Source organism: Pygocentrus nattereri, chromosome 19, assembly GCF_015220715.1.
Source record: "Pygocentrus nattereri isolate fPygNat1 chromosome 19, fPygNat1.pri, whole genome shotgun sequence".
In the NCBI taxonomy this organism is placed as follows: domain Eukaryota; kingdom Metazoa; phylum Chordata; class Actinopteri; order Characiformes; family Serrasalmidae; genus Pygocentrus; species Pygocentrus nattereri.
Genome location: NC_051229.1, coordinates 5,048,594 through 5,065,795, shown reverse-complemented (window position 1 = coordinate 5,065,795; position 17,202 = coordinate 5,048,594). Strand labels below are relative to the sequence as shown.

General features: G+C 43.8%; 1 protein-coding gene across 4 annotated transcripts in view; it reads right to left on the bottom strand.

Annotated features, from left to right (window-relative positions):
* The window catches only part of evi5a (ecotropic viral integration site 5a), a 51,614-nt gene extending 34,463 nt beyond the window's left edge, over positions 1-17,151 (bottom strand). For 2 of the 4 annotated variants that reach the window (XM_017712273.1, XM_017712274.1), the window contains exons 1-10: positions 17,114-17,151; positions 14,187-14,300; positions 13,118-13,220; positions 9,444-9,603; positions 8,010-8,234; positions 6,657-6,731; positions 5,909-6,034; positions 4,902-5,045; positions 3,526-3,615; positions 428-525 (exon numbers count right to left, since the gene is read on the bottom strand). In XM_017712273.1, coding sequence (XP_017567762.1) covers positions 428-525; positions 3,526-3,615; positions 4,902-5,045; positions 5,909-6,034; positions 6,657-6,731; positions 8,010-8,234; positions 9,444-9,603; positions 13,118-13,220; positions 14,187-14,300; positions 17,114-17,132 — 1,154 coding nt within the window. In that variant the 5' untranslated portion in view covers positions 17,133-17,151. Of the gene's footprint in view, positions 1-427; positions 526-3,525; positions 3,616-4,901; positions 5,046-5,908; positions 6,035-6,656; positions 6,732-8,009; positions 8,235-9,443; positions 9,604-13,117; positions 13,221-14,186; positions 14,301-14,430; positions 14,617-17,113 lie in introns of those variants that run through there. The other 2 variants (XM_017712277.1, XM_017712276.2) reach the window with 2 other exon arrangements.
* Positions 17,152-17,202: the final 51 nt, after the last annotated feature.

The window sequence follows — 17,202 nt, the reverse complement described above, 5'->3', positions numbered from 1 at the left end:
AGATGTTGGAACATTGCTGTGAGGATCTGATTGAGCATTAGTGAGGTCAGGTACTGATGTTGGATGGTCAGTTCTGGATCACTCCAACTCATCCCAAAGGTATTGGATGGAGCTCCATCACTCTAGAGAACACAGTTCCACTGCTCCACAGCCCAATGCTGGAGGGGCTTTATACCCCTCTGGCAGACACTTGGCATTGGGCATGGTGACCTTAGGCTCATGTGTGCTCTCCTATGGCAGGTATACAAGCTGCGTGTGCATAGCTGAATGTCTGTGTCAGCAATAGGAGCACCTGAAAGCAGCTGAATTCACACACCGTAAGGGCTATCTGGACTTTGAGAGTCATTTGTAATCAGTTTTAGAGGTCATCTGTATCAAATAGTGAACAACAGGTGGCGCTCCTCTCAGGAAGGATAAACACACTCACTTCTTCATTCTCTTGGAGTCGTACTTTATTTGATAAGCCGTCATTATCATCCTGTTCGGATCTCTGTCCATCTGCTGGGGGGCCGTTTTCTCCAAAAACTGAAACAACAGGGACAGTGGAGAACATTTCTTTAGTACTACAATTTGATAAAGCGTCCAATACCATTTTCAGTACTTTCAATCCTGTATCTACAGAGGCTAACACGATGTTCACATTGGGTTTTCTACAGATGAATCAAATTGCACATTGAATAAAATTAAACTCAGATGAGCAGATACACCGATCAGGCACAACATCGTGACCACCTCCCTGTTTCTACACTCACTGTCCACTTTATCAGCTCCACTTACTGTATAGCTGCACTCTGTAGTTCTACAGTTACAGACTGTAGTCCATCTGTTTCTCTGATACTCTGTTACCCTGTTCTTCAGTGGTCTGAAGTGGTATGCCATTCTGACATAGTATTGTTTTGGTATTGTATTATATTTTATTGTATTGCACTGTATATTGTAGTTTACTGTATTGTATTGTGTGGAGTTTGCATGTTCTCCCCGTGTCTGCGTGGGTTTCCTCCGGGTTCTCCGGTTTCCTCCCACAGTCCAAAGACATGCAGTCAGGCCAATTGGACATGCTAAACTGCCCCTAGGTGTGAGTGACTGTCTGTGTCTGTCTGTCTGCCCTGCGATGGACTGGCGACCTGTCCAGGGTGTATCCTGCCTTCCGCCCGATGACCGCTGGGATAGGCTCCAGCACCCCCCCGCATCCCTGACGGAGAAGCGGCTTAGAGAGTGGATGGATGGGATGGATGGATGTATTGTGTTGCAAAGAGTTTTGTGTTCAACTCTGTTCCTTTTCTCTGGGTATCAACAGTGACTTATTATCTGATCTCAGGACCGTCTTTCTCTCAAACCTCTTGGTAACTAGCAAAGATACTTTGTCTAGAAAAACAAAGCACTTCTCGTAAGTCGCTCTGGATAAGAGCGTCTGCTAAATGCTGTAAATGTAAATATCAAGCACTGCGACAGAACAACTGGTCTCAGAGTCAAAGACAAAATTCTGATATCACAGTGTTACAGAGCAGCTTCGGAAACTACTGAAGTGCAGCATAACCACACAGACCGACTTCCCAGACACAGATTAAAACCCAGTTCCAGACTAAAAATACATCTCGGGGTAATTTGGTCAGACAGCGAACTTAACTTTGGTCTGGAAAACCACCCAAAGTGTCTGCTCAGGAAGAGAATACAAAAATAGAAGAAACGGTATCACTCTTAAAAAAGACGGTTCAAAAAAATGGTTCTATATAGAACTATGAGCACTCAAAGAACCCTTTGAATGGGTAAATGGTACTTCAGACTGTGCTGTATATGGTTAAACAGGTAGAACCAAAAAGAGCTCTTCTATTGTTACAATGTCAAGCTTGGTATAATAGAAGAACCAGTTTGGGTGCTATACCAAACCATTTTCAACAAGGTTCCATATAGAGTCATCTCAAATCAATCTAAAGAACCTTAATCTTACACATGCAAAGTACTCTCTTAAAAACCATGGTCCTTCAAGGGTTCTTTATTAAAGAAAATGGGTACATATAGAACCATGAACGCTCAAAGAGCCCTTTGCATGATTAAACGCTTCTTTGCATCATGAAAAGGTTCTTCAGATTGAGAGAATGTGCTTTAGATGGCTCTGTATAGAACCTTTTGGAAAAGGGATCTATATGGCACCCAAAATGGCTCATCTATTATTACAAGCTTGACATTGTAACAATGTAAGAACCCTTTTGGGTGCTATACAGAACCATTTTCAAAAAGGTTCTACACTATATTTCCAAAAGTCTTCACTCACCCATCCAAATCACTGAATTCAGGTGTTCCAGTCTCTTCCATGGCCACAGGTGTATAAAGCCGAGCCCCTAGGCCTGCAGACTGCTTCTACAGACATTAGTGAAAGAATGGGTCGCTCTCAGGAGCTCAGTGAACTCCAGCGTGGTACCGTGATCGGACGCCACCTGTGCAGCAAGTCCAGTCATGAAATTTCCTCACTACTAAACATTGCACAGTGAGCATAGTGCGCCGAGGTCGCCAACTTTCTGCAGAGTCAATCACTACAGACCTCCAAACTTCATGTGGCCTTCAGATCAGCTCAGGAACAGCGTAGAGAGCTTCATGGAATGGGTTTCCATGGCCGAGCAGCTGCATCCAAGCCTTACATCACCAAGCGCAATGCAAAGCGTGGAATGCAGTGGAGTAAAGTGCCGCCACTGGACTCTAGAGCAGTGGAGACGAGTTCTCTGGAGTGACCAATCACGCTTCTCCGTCTGGTAATCTGATGGATGAGTCTGGGTTTGGCGGTTGCCAGGAGACGGTACTTGTCTGACTGCATTGTGCCGAGTGTAAAGTTTGGTGGAGGGGGGATGATGGTGTGGGGGTGTTTTTCAGGATTTGGGCTCGGCCCCTTAGTTCCAGTGAAAGGAACTCTTAAAGCTTCAGCACCAAGAGATTTTGGACAATTTCATGCTCCCAACTTTGTGGGAACAGTTTGGGGACGGCCCCTTCCTGCTCCAACATGACTGCACACCAGTGCACAAAGCAGGTCCATAAAGACACGGATAAGTGAGTTTGGTGTGGAAGAACTTGAATGGCCTGCACAGAGTCCTGACCTCAACCCCATAGAACACCTTTGGGATGAATTAGAGCCGACATCATATTAAATGGATTAATACTTTTGAATATATAATGTATATAGAACCATCTTTGGCACATTCTCCATCAATCTGAAGAACGCTTTAAGTACCCTTTAATCATGCAAAGAGTTCTTTCAGTGCTTATGGTTCTTTCTAAGGAAACCTTGAAGAACCATCTGGGTTTGTGTGTATATGTGAGTACTTTCTTTCTCTTTCTTCCCACTGCTGTGTCATAGAGGTCAGAGGGTGATTCTATGGACTAAATGTCCAAACTACAACTACATATCGTTCATATTTGCTTCGTAGGAATCACTGATTCACAGTAGTTACAGATTCATTTTAAGATCAGGATCTCACTAACAGGCCTGCAGCTTAAGCACTTCATGCACAGCACGGCTGGTAAAATGGCTTTTACCTGTGTCATCCCCTCCATATCCAGCTTCAGCAGTTCAGTCTGGGTGATCTGGAGGATGGCCATTCCCACACGGAACACGATCTCCAAACCCTGACCACACACAAACACGCATACAGTCTGAGTCCAAGTCACATCCTCACTCAACGATTTCCCTTCTACAGACACGCTGTACACAGTGATTCCAATTTCAGGTCCAGTTTCAACTCCGAGTATTGTAGTAACACTACTGTTTATTATTAAGCTTTGCTTGGAAACACAAGGGTCAACAACCTTGAAATGCCGAACGGACCGTGTCCATTCAGCTCTTCCCTCTCTGTGGTTTCTAGGTAGATATAGAAAGTGAGCCGCCCCATTGGATAAAAGTCTTATTAACTAACATAATCAGGCACTGTGGAATCAACCAATCACTTCGTTGATTTACAATCTGACCAATTTTTTTCCCCCCAATTATTGTTATTGCCTTTTGTAGAATCACAGATATATACGAATTTCTGAATCAACCCCTTACCCTTAAACCATAACCATAAAAAGATAAACAGAATATCTACCAGAACAAGAGTGGTCTAAATCAGTGTGTAAAAAATACTAAATGACAAATAAATAATAAATTACAATGTGTACAAATATCAATAACATTAGAAAAGGAGATTAAACATAAATAAATAAATAAAATAGTAACAATAATGATAAAAATAATAAACAAATAAGATAGATATGGGCAACACGTACCTCAATCTGACCAATTTTAAAAGAAAAAAAACTTCTGGCAGCTCCAGAAACATCACCGACTTGGAATACAAGCTGTAGTCTCACCACAGTTCCTAACCACCTCCACTCCTCCTGCAGCTGTTCTACCTGATTTCACATCACTCACGCTGGTTTCCCCGATATGTTAAGTCTGCAGTAAAAAGCTGTCAAACACTAAAAAGTCGTGAGGCTGAAGTCGCTTCTCATTCGCCAGCTTCTTGTTCGAATTTTCCTCGACGTTTTCGACGTTCGACTTTATAGTGTTTGACAGCTTTTCGCTGCAGACTTAACGTATCAGGAAACCAGCTGGAGCGATTAAAAATGCAAATAAGTCCATTCGTCTAGCTACTAGCTAGGTGAGACTGTTGTCTGCGTTGCTATGGTAACAGCATTCTGTGCGCTGATCTTCAGGGTTAAAGGGTGAATCAGCAGTTCTACATTAACTCCAGCGTTTAAGACCATTTACTGTTAAACTGTGTTTAACGATCAGCAGAGCTTTATTTTACTGTAGAGGAGGATTATTTTATTATTACCAGTAAAAGAGCCGCATGTTGCCGACCCCTGGGCTACAACAAATTATGAAATATTCCCCATGACCCTCTCCAATCCAGCCTTGACATACACCTTACCTCACACATGAATATGTCAAAGACCCTGCTGGCTGCAGTTAGGGGCAGGCAGGAGAGGAACACTGTGAGGAACCAGGACGAAGAGAATGTGGAGGTGTTGAAGGCGTGAGTTTGAAAGTGAGAATAAAGCTCAGGAAGCTGCTCCTGGACAAGAGAGAAACAGTAGTGAAAGCTATATGGGGGGGACACTGTGCTGGCCACTTTATCAGAAACCCCTCCATTGTAGCCCCACCTTGCTGGTATACAAGTTAAAACAGTAGCCCATCTGTTTGTGTTATTGTGTTCCATCAAGGGGTGAGTTTCTGACCACAGAGCCACTGGTCCACTCATACCAGCACCACACACACCACCATGTCAGTCACTGCTGCGCTGAGAATGGATGCCAAATATCTGGCCCAATGGTTGTGGTCAGAAACTGACGAATGAGGTGGAGGAAGGCTGCTAGTCCATACATGCATCTATATGGTGGACCTAAAAGGTATATGGAGCTCATGAAGTGGCCAGTGAGTGGACGTTTAAGGTCAGAGTTTCTAATAAAAGCAACCAAAACAATATTGTGTGGTATAGGAGCAGCCTGGCCAGTATACAGGTATCAATAATAATGTATAATTACATTTATGCACAGGCCGATTGCATATCAGTTTACTGTACAGGCATATGCAGAAGTTAATACAGCCCTGGTCAAATTACATATTTTATTGCTTGTCTGATTTAAATGTGGTGTTTTTCTGCACAATTTATATGTATTTGCTAAGTTTAACATCGCGTAAAATAAAAAAATAAACGTAAAATGTAAACTATGCCTTAACTGTTGCACAGATTACCCCCCTCAAGATGTTAAATTCAGCAAATTAACAGTAAATGTCCGGTAAAATGTGCAGAAGTGCGTTCACTGTAGAGGATGTGTTAACTTACTTACACTTAGAAAATAAACAACAACATGTAATTTGACCAGTGGTGCCCAAACCTTTACATACGACTGTAAACGGCAGGCTGTGGACTTGTACCTGGATTAGCCCCTCTAGCTGGAACATGCAGCAGCCCAGTTCAACCATGCGGGGCCTGTAGAGCTCTCGCAGCCTGAAGTCCTGCATGAGCCTCAAAAACACACCAAAGGCCTCCACCTCTGGCATCTGCAGTGTAACATCTACATTAGTTCCAACTGAGTTAACCTTGAGTTCACACTTCAATCCAGATACAGTACAGAACTTGTACTGTAGTTACTGAATCATTTATATTAGATACTGAACAGGTTAAAATAGTTGGATAATGGCTCAGTGGGTAGCACTGGCACCTCACAGCAAGTAGGGCCTGGGTTCGATTCCCCAGCCGGGTAACCGGGGTCCTTTCTGTGTGGAGTTTGCATGTTCTCCCCATGTCTGCGTGGGTTTCCTCTGGGTTCTCCGGTTTCCTCCCACAGTCCAAAGACATGCAGTCAGGCCAGTTGGACAGGCTAAATTGCCCCTAGGCGTGAGTCTGTGAGTGAATGTGTGTGTCTGTCTGTCCGTCCTGTCCAGGGTGTATCCTGCCTTCCACCTGATGACCGCTGGGATAGGCTTCAGCACATCCACCCCCGCCGCCCCCCCACCCTCACAACCCAGAAGGAGAAGAGGCTTAGAAGATATGTGTGTGTGCATCCAAACAATCATGGTCCAGTTTGTGAAAGTTCAAAGTACAGTTAGACCAGTAACTGCAATACTAACAACCTCTTCCAAAACGAATCATTAAAAGAATCCTTGTTAGAGGATGTATTACCTGCATGAGTAACAGTCCAGCTATGAATGCACTTCCCTGGCTGTATCCAACGTCACGGTCTAGAACGGAATAAGCCTGAAATCAAGATAAAATGGTTTATTTGAGCTGATTTCCAAGATGTTTGAAAAACGACATTTAAAGGAATAGTTCAGGAATGGTTTACACAGTTGTCCCCTTTACCCCCCCATGTAGTAGATCAGATAAGACATGATTACTTTTCTTTTGCACTAGAACAGCTGCAAATTGGTGTACATAAGCCTCTATTACTTTAGCCTACATTAGTCTCATAACCAATTAGCATCATCGTCAAAACTGCATGCCTAAATCATCACGTCCTTGCCTCGCAATAACATTGTTAAGTCGAATTAAATAGACATAAATGGATCATTTCATTGTGAAACCATTTCATCTTAAGACATTTTCTGTAATAACACAGAAAACTACTGCGAGGTTGAGGGTGCTCTGTAATTTCACAGTAACACTGTTAACAGATGTTATACAGCAGTCAGTTCCAGCCACGCGAGCTGATTGGTTGAGAAGCTCTAACTTTGCTGATATTTCACTATAACATCACGGGTTTTTCACAAACACCGTCACTCTGCTGAGATGCCGTTGCTAAGCAACGACATTGACAGCTGTAGGAGACGCTCAAGCCACGTTTTTGCTTCTTACTTTGCCGCAAACAGAAAATGGACACTGTTATGGTACGGACACATTTGACCGACAGCCGCTTTGATTGGACTCTGAAGACGAGACGACACTAAATTCCCAAACTGAGCAGCTTTTCAGTCGGCAGCTGTGACAGAAGAACAGCTGAACAACCTGGAATCAGCCAGAAATGAACCCAACACCATTCACCAAACTAAACGGGCTGTAAGAAGCTTCACAGACCGGCTGGAACAAAACAACATTAATACTGATCTGGAGAAACTGACCAAACTGAGCTGAACCTGATATTGGCTCAGTTTTATGGCTCAGTCTGAACTTTAGAAGGCGGGGCTTACAGTAGACTGTGCAGCAAGTGGGCGGAGCTCGTTACTTTGACGTTACAAGCTGCACGTTAAGGAGCTATAATTAGGAGGAAGGAACTGAACATTAAAACATATTAAACGCCGCGTTCACGGCCAGTTTGTTCATTTCTTACTGTATTTATTTAACTGCTGTATTAAAGCAGTAGAGACACTCGAGGAGTGAGTTATCACCAGTAACACACTCAGGATAACACACTCCCTCTCGTGTTCTATTGCTTAATAAGCTTCCATTGCTTGTTAGCAAGTAGAGCCAGTACAACACTAAAGAAGCAAGCTTTGAAATCAAATAACTCCTTAACAACTTCACATGGAATGAAATAACCTTAAGCACGTTGAAGAGCGGCTGCTGGATGCTGCTGTGCAGACCCTGGAAGAGCTGATGCCGGGAGAAGATTCTGCTCAGATCTTTCTCGATCACTTTCTCACACGGACAGGTCTTCTGCAGCAGCTCAGAGTACTGCTCCCGTACAGACAGGCTGTGTGCATTGCACAGCATCTGCCACACGGTGGGCCGGAAATGAGGATGGATCCCTTTCCTTATCATCTCCTGAAGAGGGAGACCGAAAACTGGCTTATGAAGTGAAAGCACCAGTTATATTTATGGATAATATTGTTGATTTGTTCAGTCATACTTGGATGATTTTCATGAACATTCATCGATTAGGCACAAGATGATGACCACCTCCTTGGTTCTACGCCAACTGCCCAATTTAATCAGCTCCACTTACTGTATAGCTGCACTTTGTAGCTCTACAGTTACAGACTGTAGTCCATCTGTTTCTCTGATACTCTGTTACCCTGTTCTTCAGTGATCAGGACCCCCATGGACCCTCACAGAGCAGGTACTATTTGGGTGGTTTATCATTCTCAGCACTGCAGTAACACTGACATGGTGGTGGTGGTGTGTTAGTGTGTGTTGCGCTGGTCTCAGTGGATCAGACACAGCAGTGCTGGTGGAGTTATTAAACACCTCAGTGTCGCTGCTGGACTGAGAATAGTCCACCAACCAAAAATATCCAGCCAGCGTCCTGTGGGCAGCATCCTGTGACCACTGATGAAGGACTAGAGGATGACCAACACAAACTGCAGCAGCAGATGAGCTGTCGTCTCTGACTTTACATCTACAAGGTGGACCGACAAGGTAGGAGTGTCTAATAGAGTGGACAGTGAGTGGACACAGTGTTTAAAAACTCCAGCGGCACTGCTGTGTCTGATCCACTCACACCAGCACAACACACACTAACACACCACCACCACCATGTCAGTGTTACTGCAGTGCTGAGAATGATCCACCACCCAAATAGTACCTGCTCTGTGAGGGTCCATGAGGGTCCTGACCACTGAAGTACAGGGTAACAGAGTATCAGAGAAACAGATGGACTACAGTCTGTAACTGTAGAACTACAGAGTGCAGCTATACAGTAAGTGGAGCTGATAAAGTGGACAGTGAGCGTAGAAACAAGGAGGTGGTCATCATGTTATGCCTGATTGATGTACTTTCTGACACTCTTACAGAAACTGAATTAGATAATTTATGTTCATTGAAAAAAAGAAAATGCACCGGCGAAAAACATTAAGGGCATCGAAAATACAGAAAGAATTAATATATTATTGTAACAAAACGAATGAATACATTTTCATAACGTCGCTAACACCAACGTAGTGTCAGCATTAGAGAGAGTCCACTATTGTTACTGTTTCACATCTTAAAAACCACAAACAAGAAACAGCAAGATCAAGTTTCCTGCGCCTCTACCTTCAACCGTTTTACTTTCTTCTTGCTCCACTCATCCCAGTTCGCAACAACACAACCCCAAGTGCTGGAGTCTTCATCGAAAGAGAAGATCTTTGAAGAACACGGACTTCGTAGGACACCATTCACAGAGTACAAGGACTTACTGTCAGTTTCCAAGAGCCTGTGAAGGGAAACGATAACAGTCACTCCATCAGTGCTACAACATTTCGCTATCTTCTTCATCTTTCATCAAATTTTTTTCACAAACACTATCACTCTGTTAAGACGCCGTTGCTAAGCAACGACTTTGACAGCTGTAGGAGATGCTCAAGCCATTTCAACGTTTTTACTTCTTCCTACTCACAAACAGAAAACGGACACTGTTAAGATCACATTTGACCGACAGCCGATTTGGTCCGACACTAAATTCCCAAACTGTCGTCACCACTGAGCAGCTTTTCAGTCGGCAGCTGTGACAGAAGAACAGCTGAACAACCTGGAATCAGTCAGAAATGAACCCAACACCATTCGCCAAACGTGTCTGATCTTCAGAGTCGGACCAAATCAGACTGAGCCGTAAAACTGACGTGATAATAAACAGAAAAGCTGCTCAGTGGTGACGACAGTTTGGGAATTTAGTGTAAGGAGCTGGAGAACGAACTGCCGGCTGTGCAGCGAGTGGGCGGAGCTCGTTACTCTGACGAGCAGCTCGTTAAGGAGCTATAATTAGGACGAAGGAACTGAACATTAAAACATATTAAACCACGTTCACGGCCAGTTTATTCATTTCTTACTGTATTTATTTAACTGCTGTATTAAAGTAGTAGAGACACTCGAGGAGGGAGTTATCACCAATAACATCACGGCTGTGATGATCTACGGCCACCAAATCACAGCCGGGATGTTATTTCATGATAACACGCTCCCTCTCGGGTTCTATTGCTTAAACATCCTACTGAAAAGTTTGCCCATCGTCTGAAAAGGATAAGGCATGAAAAGTCACATGATTCTTGAGCTTGAGTCCTGTAACAGGTGTACAGTTACAGCTGTACTGACCACACATCCAAGAGGCCCCAAGTATCCCAGCCTGCTGATGGTGCCAACAGCACAGGAAGCCAATTTTTTAATTTATTATTATAATTATACTTATTCTATGATTAAAGAAAACGCAGAGCCTGTGCTTCATCCTGGCTGATACTTGTTAGGCATGGCTAGAGATGGACTGAGAATGTGGCGGCTGCCGCTTGCTCCGGATTGCAGAGGGGGCTTTAGAGGGCTGGTATGAAAAGCTACATCCTCAGAAATAAAGATACTAAATTGGCACTGGGGTGGCACTGTGGTGGTTCCCTCAAGGGTACATCTCAGTACCTTTAGTCAGGGAATGTGCTGTGCACATCTGTGATGGCACCATTAATGCTGAACGATATATACATGTTTCAGAGAAACATATGCTGCCATCCAGACGACGTCTTTTTCAGGGAAGGCATCGATTGTTTCAGCAAGACGACGCCAAACCACATTCTGCATACACTACAACAACATGGCTCTGTAGTAAAAGAGACCGGGTGCTAAACTGACCTGCCTGCAGTCCAGACCTGTCTGGCTCATTATGAAATGAAAAATACGATAAAGGAGACCCTGAACTGTTGAACTCCTGAAATCCTGTATCGAACAAGAACAGGAAAACATTTCACTTTCAACACTACAGCAACATTTCCTCAGTTCCCAAATGCCTACAGAGTGTTGTTGACGCAACACAGTGGTAAAAATGCCCCCGTCCCAACATTTTTGGAAAGCGTTGCTGGCGTCAAATTCAAAATGGGCATATAGTGAAAAATTTTTTTCTTTTTTAAATAAGATTTCTTAGTTTCAACATTTAATATGTTGTCTTTGAAGTATTTTCCTTTAGAAATATGGTTCACATGATTTACATATCATTGCGTTTTTATTTACATTCTGCACAGCCTCCCAACTTTTTCGGAAATGGGGTTGTACCTTTGGGGGAACATTTAGATTGTTTGTACCTTGATGAACAAAATGTCTTTTTTCGCGGCGGGGGGGGGGGGGTTGGGGATCCCCCAATCACACGATACTACCAACACTAGGAGGGCAAAGGCTAACCCAGGCTTCCTCCGAGATCTAACCCAGGGATAAAACTCGCAATCTCCTGATGACCGGGCCAACGCTTAGACGGTGGCGCCACTTGGGAGCCCACAGAACCTTTATGTCTAACAGTGTATGCCGAGCTCTCCGCCTCCCCCACCTGTTGCTGTCATTGTTGCTGTTGGTTAGAGGTTTGTATGTGTTGTATGTGTTTATTGGGTCATTTTGTTAGGGTGTCTGTTTAGGTGGGTTGAAAATCTTGTAGAGGGGACGTATTAAGGCTCCCCCATTGTGTCAGCTCATTACTCCCCTTTTCTGTTGGCATAAATAAAAGCAATTCTCATAACAGCAATAATAGTCTCTACACCGCCGCCACAATACACTAGAAGAGTCCGTCATAGATCAGAGACCTACCACGCTGAGAAGATAAGCAGCAAGCGGTGAACATTAACCATAGTGCTCTTAGGGTGTAGTTGTTTTAATATGGTATCAGAGAAATGGGGTTTTGAAATTTTAAACTGTATCATTAACATGCTCTTCAGAGTGTTTCACATGGTCACGATTGGCCCCTCACAGTCCTGTCCATGTGTTCGTGTTGTGTTTTGATCTTCCATGTGCATTTGTTTTGGTTTCCTAGTCCGGGCCCCTTGTTTTGGTGACTCCTCCCCTGATTATTCTCACCTGTGTTTCCACCTGTGTCTTGTGAACCCTCGTTAGCCCTCTTGTAACCCTGGGTTTTCGTTAGTCTAGTGCTGGTCTGAACCGTTATTCCGTGTTTGTACCGTTTCCAGCTCAGCTGCTCTGTTTTATAGCCAACATCACTATTCTGCACAGGGGCTCGATGCAAACGTGTGTTTAACTGAACCAAACCAGTCTGTGCAGTATTTAATCACAGATCTGCAGGATCAAAAGATCAAAAGATTAAAAACTGAACTGAATATTTACCTCAGAACCAAAATCAATATTGCATCTGACAATATGTGCATCACTGTTTATGTGTTTATATGTGTTTATGTGTTTTAGTGAGAGAATAAAGGCTCAGTTTAGGTGGTGCCTGAGATACAGAGCGAAAAAGCCGGTTTACTTTCCCTCACAACTCCGGACACGAGCTGACGCCAACACGGCAAGGCTATCTCAGCTCAGCCAACCAGCTGACTTACCACTCAAATTATGATACATCTTGTTACCTCAGCATGGGGCTCTGCTAGGAGAAGCTGAGAGCTGATCAGAGTTAATGATCTTCTCAGCGAAGCTCGTTCTGCTCGTTAGTTTGTGCTGATGATGCAGTGATTCAGTCACGTGACGTTCCTGAGTAGGAGGAGCTCATGAGGGTCATTTCAGGACGCCGGTCCGTTCACATTCACGACAGATTTGAATCACTTACCTAAACGAGTGTGAACGATCGTGTCAGAGAGATCGGCTTTGAGCAAAAACTTGGATTCAAGCAACGGGGCTTGCAATGTGAACGTAGCCTCACATGTGATCATGACGTCGAGATCGTTTTGTGTACATGTGTAACTGTCTGGTCGAGACGCTGCAGGCCTTAGAGTTTAATGGGTGAATCTATGCGGCAGGAAATCAGCAAACGTGACCTGTTCTGCTCTTCCAGCTTGGCCAGTAACTTCTCCTCATCCGGGCTGAGCTGAGACGAATGGGGGGAAGAAGGAGGCGGGACAGAGAGAAAGTCCATCACGTCTGCACAAGGGAAACCACAAAGATGCAACAATAAAATTCACTGTATGCCCAAAAGCTTAGGGCTCCGTTAGGATTCCCAACAACTGTGGCAAGTATGTGCATAATGCATGCTGGGTAATGTAGTGAGAAGGTGACGTATGTGTATCACAGAATACTAAACAAATAACATATAAAATGCTGGTTTTAGCCTGAAATGCACCTTTAATTACAGACTGTAGTCCATCTGTTTCTCTGATACTCTGTTACCCTGTTCTTCAGTGGTCAGGACCCCCATGGACCCTCACAGAGCAGGTACTATTTGGGTGGTGGATCATTCTCAGCACTGCAGTAACACTGACGTGGTGGTGGTGTGTTACTGTGTGTTGTGCTGGTACGACTGGATCAGACACATCAGTGCTGCTGGAGTTTGTAAACACTGTGTCCACTCTCTGTCCACTCTATTAGACACTCCTACCTTGTCGGTCCACCTTGTAGATGTAAAGTCAGAGACGACAGCTCATCTGCTGCTGCACAGTTTTTACTGGTCATCCTCTAGTCCTTCATCAGTGGTCACAGGACGCTGCCCACAGGATGCTGCCCACAGGACACTGTTGGCTGGATATTTTTGGTTGGTGGACTGTTCTTAGTCCAGCAGTGACACTGAGGTGTTTAAAAAGTCCAGCAGCACTGCTGATCCACTCACACCAGCGCAACACACACTAAGACACCACCACCACATCAGTGTTACTGCAGTGCTGAGAATGATCTACCTGCTCTGTGAGGGTCCATGGGGGTCCTGACCACTGAAGAACAGGGTAACAGAGTATCAGAGAAACAGATGGACTACAGTCTGTAACTGTAGAACTACAAAGTGCAGCTATACAGTAAGTGGAGCTGATAAACTGGACAGTGAGCAAAGGAGATGGTCAGAATGTTGTGCCTGATCGGTGTGTTTAGGCCTCATAACTGAGAACAAATAAGACTTACCAGTGCCCAGTGTTGATCTCACAGGGGCTGAAACCACCCAGCTCTCTTGGAAATCCTTTTTTTTGTCGTTCTGCCAGCACTGTTCAAGTCTGGACCTGCATTTTGCTCTCACACCTGCTGACACGAGTGAAGAAAAGGCCGTCTGGAAATCACATGCTATTCATTTAGCATCTCAGTCTGGTCAAAGTTCTTTCGCAAGAAGGCCTCAGCCAATGAGTTACAGATACAGTAACTGTTTGGTGACCTGAATAAGCAACTTCCTCTTCAGTTCTCTCAGATCTTCACACACGAGTCTCCGAGGTTGTGTTTATCTAGGACCATCCTGTCAGGAAAGGGAAGATCTAACTAAGCGAGCGAAAACGCCAAACGCTTAACAGGCACTCAGGTGATGAGTTTAATAGCGTGGATGTTTAGAGAAGCAGTGGATGTCGTTTACTGAGGTTGTTGAGGAAGCTTCACTGTACCACCGTGACTTTACAACAGCGGCAGGGTGGAACCTTTCCTATACAGAGTTGCTCCACTGTTTTAGAGAAGTGAGAAGTGTTACGCTAATGTGTTCAGCCTGTTTTTACACGTCGTAACAGGTTTTCAGAGGGAAAAAAACTAATTTATAACATAAGTTTCACTCTAAAATGTAGTCGATCAGCCAAGACATCTTTATTGTGCAAGGCAGGGGTCTTTAATTAAAAGTCAATAAGGTCCAGTTAGAGAAAATGTCCCCAAGCGAAGGTCCAGAACATCATGTCTAACCTGCATCATGACTCAGTGCCATATACTGTTCACTGAAGTAGCCGAGCAGGAATATCAGCATCTTATACAGTCGACAGCTGAATATCAGATCAAATAAAGTCCAGTTCAGTCAGATTTCAACAACATTTACTGAATATCAGATCAAATAAAGTCCAGTTCAGTCAGATTTCAACAATATTTACTGAATATCAGATCAAATAAAGTCCAGTTCGGTCAGATTTCAACGATATTTACTGAATATCAGATCAAATAAAGTCCAGTTCGGTCAGATTTCAACAACATTTACTGAATATCAGATCAAATAAAGTCCAGTTCGGTCAGATTTCAACGATATTTACTGAATATCAGATCAAATAAAGTCCAGTTCGGTCAGATTTCAACAACATTTACTGAATATCAGATCAAATAAAGTCCAGTTCAGTCAGATTTCAACAATATTTACTGAATATCAGATCAAATAAAGTCCAGTTCGGTCAGATTTCAACAACATTTACTGAATATCAGATCAAATAAAGTCCAGTTCAGTCAGATTTCAACGATATTTACTGAATATCAGATCAAATAAAGTCCAGTTCGGTCAGATTTCAACAATATTTACTGAATATCAGATCAAATAAAGTCCAGTTCAGTCAGATTTCAACAATATTTACGGTCAGTTTTCTCCTTTTAGATCCCGTCATGTGGAATAACTTCCCTCTGACTCACTTTCTTCTCTGACTGCTGTTTCTCTCCTCGTCCCTCCCCTGTGTGTGTGTCACTCACTCAACTCTCAGTGCTCACCGTAATGCACAGATCTGATTGGCTGAGCAGCGTCACGTGTCCTATTTACAACGCATGTGATTGGTCTGTGAGTCTCCTGGGCCCCTAAAGCTACCATATAGGCTAGAAATGTTACGCTGATTAAAATAGTAAAACCCAGTCGAAATGAAATAGTTCTCCACAGTTCATCGTTTGTAGGTCCCGGTCCACACAGAACAGCGCCCGGGTCCGGACTCGGACCGCGGTCCACCTATTAAGGCTTTCTTCTGTAGGTTTGCAGCGCAGCTGTGAGGCTAATGCAGCTAACCAATAATAAAAGCAGATGCCAATTAGCTTGGCGCTAACTGCACGTCTAAATCATCACATATTCTCTCAGACCGATGCAGGGTGCTTTAGATGATAAAGGGATCTATTAAGCACCAAAAAGGGTTCTGCGATTGTGACGATGTGAACAGAAGAACGCTTTTTAGCGCTGTATAGAACCATTTTCACAAAGGGTTCTGTATAGATCGATCCACAGCACATTTTCCATCAATCTTAAGAAGGCTGTCACAATGTAAAGAACCCTTTAACCATGCAAAGGGTTCTTTGAGGATTTATGGTTCTACATAGAACCAGTTCTATTACTAAAGACCCCTTGAAAAGACATCATTTTTAAGAGTATAACACATTCTCCATCGATCTGAAGAACCACTTCACCATGCAAAAGACCCTTCAAGCATGCCAACTGTTCTACATAGAAACTGATGGTTCTGAACAGAACCCTTCCCTTTACTACAGAACCATTCCTTTTATGACAGAACCATTCCCATTACTACTTCTGTTTAGAACATTCTCCATCAATCTGAAGAACCACTTCACCATGCAAAGAACCCTTTAAGCATGCCAACTGTTCTACATAGAAACGGATGGTTCTGAACAGAACCATTCCCTTTACTACAGAACCCCTTGAAGACCCTTGTATATAGAGCTCATGACTCTAAACAGAACTGCTGCCTTTACTAAAGAAGCTTTGAAGAACCATCTTTTTAAACCACCATGATTAAAGGGTTCGTTGCATCATGAAAGGGTTCTTCAGACCTCAGTGTCGCTGCTGGACTGAGAACAGTCCACCAACCAAAAATATCCAGCCAACAGCGTCCTGTGGGCAGCGTCCTGTGACCACTGATGAAGGACCAGAGGATGACCAACACAAACTGTGCAGCAGCAGATGAGCTGTCGTCTCTGACTTTACATCTACAAGGTGGACCGACAAGGTAGGAGTGTCTAATAGAGTGGACAGTGAGTGGACACAGTGTTTAAAACTCCAGCAGCACTGCTGTGTCTGATCCACTCGTACCAGCACAACACACACTAACACACCACCACCACGTCAGTGTCACTGCAGTGCTGAGAATGAGCCACCACCCAAATAGTACCTGCTCTGTGAGGGTCCATGGGGGTCCTGACCACTGAAGAACAGGGTAACAGTGTATCAGAGAAACAGATGGACTACAGTCTGTAACTG